This window comes from Plasmodium reichenowi, chromosome 9 (genome assembly GCF_001601855.1).
Source record: "Plasmodium reichenowi strain SY57 chromosome 9, whole genome shotgun sequence".
Lineage (NCBI taxonomy): Eukaryota > Apicomplexa > Aconoidasida > Haemosporida > Plasmodiidae > Plasmodium > Plasmodium reichenowi.
Window position 1 is genome coordinate 339695 of NC_033654.1, and position 2051 is coordinate 341745.

Sequence of the window (2051 nt, forward strand, 5' to 3'; positions counted from 1 at the left end):
ATATTTCCATTGCTATGTATACAAACATATATATATATATATATATATATATATATATATATATTATAATAATACAATGATTATCAAATGTAGTTATTTAAAAAAAAAAAAGGAAAAATATGATAAAATAAAATATCTTTAATTGTAAAAAAATAAAATAAATATATTCTCTTATTTAATTAAACAAATTCACATATAATCTTCTTCGTTGAAATCATCATCGTCGTCAAATTGTTTCCTCCTCCTAATCTATAAACAAATTGAACATATTCACATGCCTATATATATAATACTCCCTAATAAATATATTTTTTTTTAAAACTTAATTTTTATAATATACATTTTATGTAACACTTACTTCTATTACTGGATCCTTTTTATAAATTTTGTCATTTATTTGCTACAAAAAAAAAAAAAAAAAAAAAAAAAAAAAAAATATAAATATAAATATAAATATATAAATATATAAATATATATATATATATATATATATATATATATATATATACATGTATACACCAAGGAAAGATATAATTCTAAAAAATATATATTAACATACCTCTATAATTTTTATCAAGTGGTCATCATCAATTTTGTTATATATCAAACCCATTTGACTATTCTAAAATTACAAAAAAAATAAATATATATTTTATAAGTAATATTAACTCTTATTAACAAATATATTAATCAAAAAACAATATGCTTATAATTATTTTATTAAATTCTAATAATATTCTTTTAAAAACAAAATCATATATATATATATATATTTTATTTCTTACTCTTATAATAATATCTTCTATCTTTCTAGCCTGTTCTTCTTTAACTATTGCAATCCTAGACACTTCCAAAAAAAAAAAAAAAAAATTATATATTGGCATAAATATATACAACATTTTCAATATTATATTATTTTAATTTTTTTTTAATTTTTTCTACATCTTGCATGAGCTTCAGGTGTTAATAAGGACTTTAATATTAAACGTCTTTTCTCTAATAATTCTCTATATATTTAAAATAAATAAATAAATAAATAAATAAATATATATATATATATATATATACATATGTATATAGTTTTATATATAAAAGAAGGGGAAAAAAAAATTGTATTTATTATATTTATATATATTCTTTTTAAAGACATACTCTTGTTTTTGTTTAAGTTCCAGTTCCTTTTTCGTCTTCTATAAAATGGGGAAAATAAAAAGTAAACTTAATATATTAGAAGTGAAAAAAATATTTATTTATATATTATTTTTCTTATTTTATTATGTCGTTACATTTTCAATATTCTGCTTGGACATTTCAATCAATTTTGACTTTGCTTCGGCTTTTTCAATATTCATTTTGTATACACTTAAATTTTATAGAAAAAAAAAAAAATAATAATAATAATAAAAGAAGATGGTTATGCAAGATGATCAAATAGAAAAAATAATTATTTGATTGTGTATAACAAAATTAAGAATGTCATATATATATATATATAATATAATATAATATAATATAATATAATATAATATAATATAATATAATATAATCCTTATATGAGCTTTTACACAATGTACTTTTTAATTTAATTAAAAATCAAAGTGATATATTTATTATTTATTTTTATACATAATATTATTTTCCTTTTTGATAGTATGATAAAATATAATATATAAAATAATATCATTATAAATATTACATTATTTTATATTTCTCTATATATTTATTATTCAAATTTATGATATAAGAAGCATTTCCTTTTTTTTTTCTAACATATATGAATGATTTTATTATAGTTCTCTTTTTTTATTTTATCTATTTTTTTTTTTTTTTTTTTCGGATTTGACTATTTTCCGTGGTGACATATAACATTAACAATATGTTATTTTAAATATAAATTTCCATATACATTTTTTTTTTTCTTTTTTTTTTTTTTTTTTTTTTTTTTTTTTTTTTTTTTAAAAAAATATTTTTTTTAAAATTTTTTTTTTTTATTTTTTCATTTATTTATTTTTTTTTTTTTTTTTCCTTTTAAAAATTTATAAAAATTTTTT

At 14.7% G+C, this 2051-nt stretch overlaps 1 protein-coding gene across 1 annotated transcript; it reads right to left on the reverse strand.

The window, feature by feature from the left end:
* Positions 1-189: 189 nt before the first annotated feature.
* PRSY57_0907400 (apoptosis-related protein, putative) lies at positions 190-1352 on the reverse strand (the record flags this gene model as incomplete). The annotated part of the gene is made up of 7 exons (XM_012907314.2): positions 190-249; positions 359-400; positions 560-622; positions 786-847; positions 943-1007; positions 1153-1190; positions 1287-1352. 7 exons carry the CDS (start codon positions 1350-1352, stop codon positions 190-192), a joined length of 396 nt encoding a protein of 131 aa, XP_012762768.1.
* Positions 1353-2051: the final 699 nt, after the last annotated feature.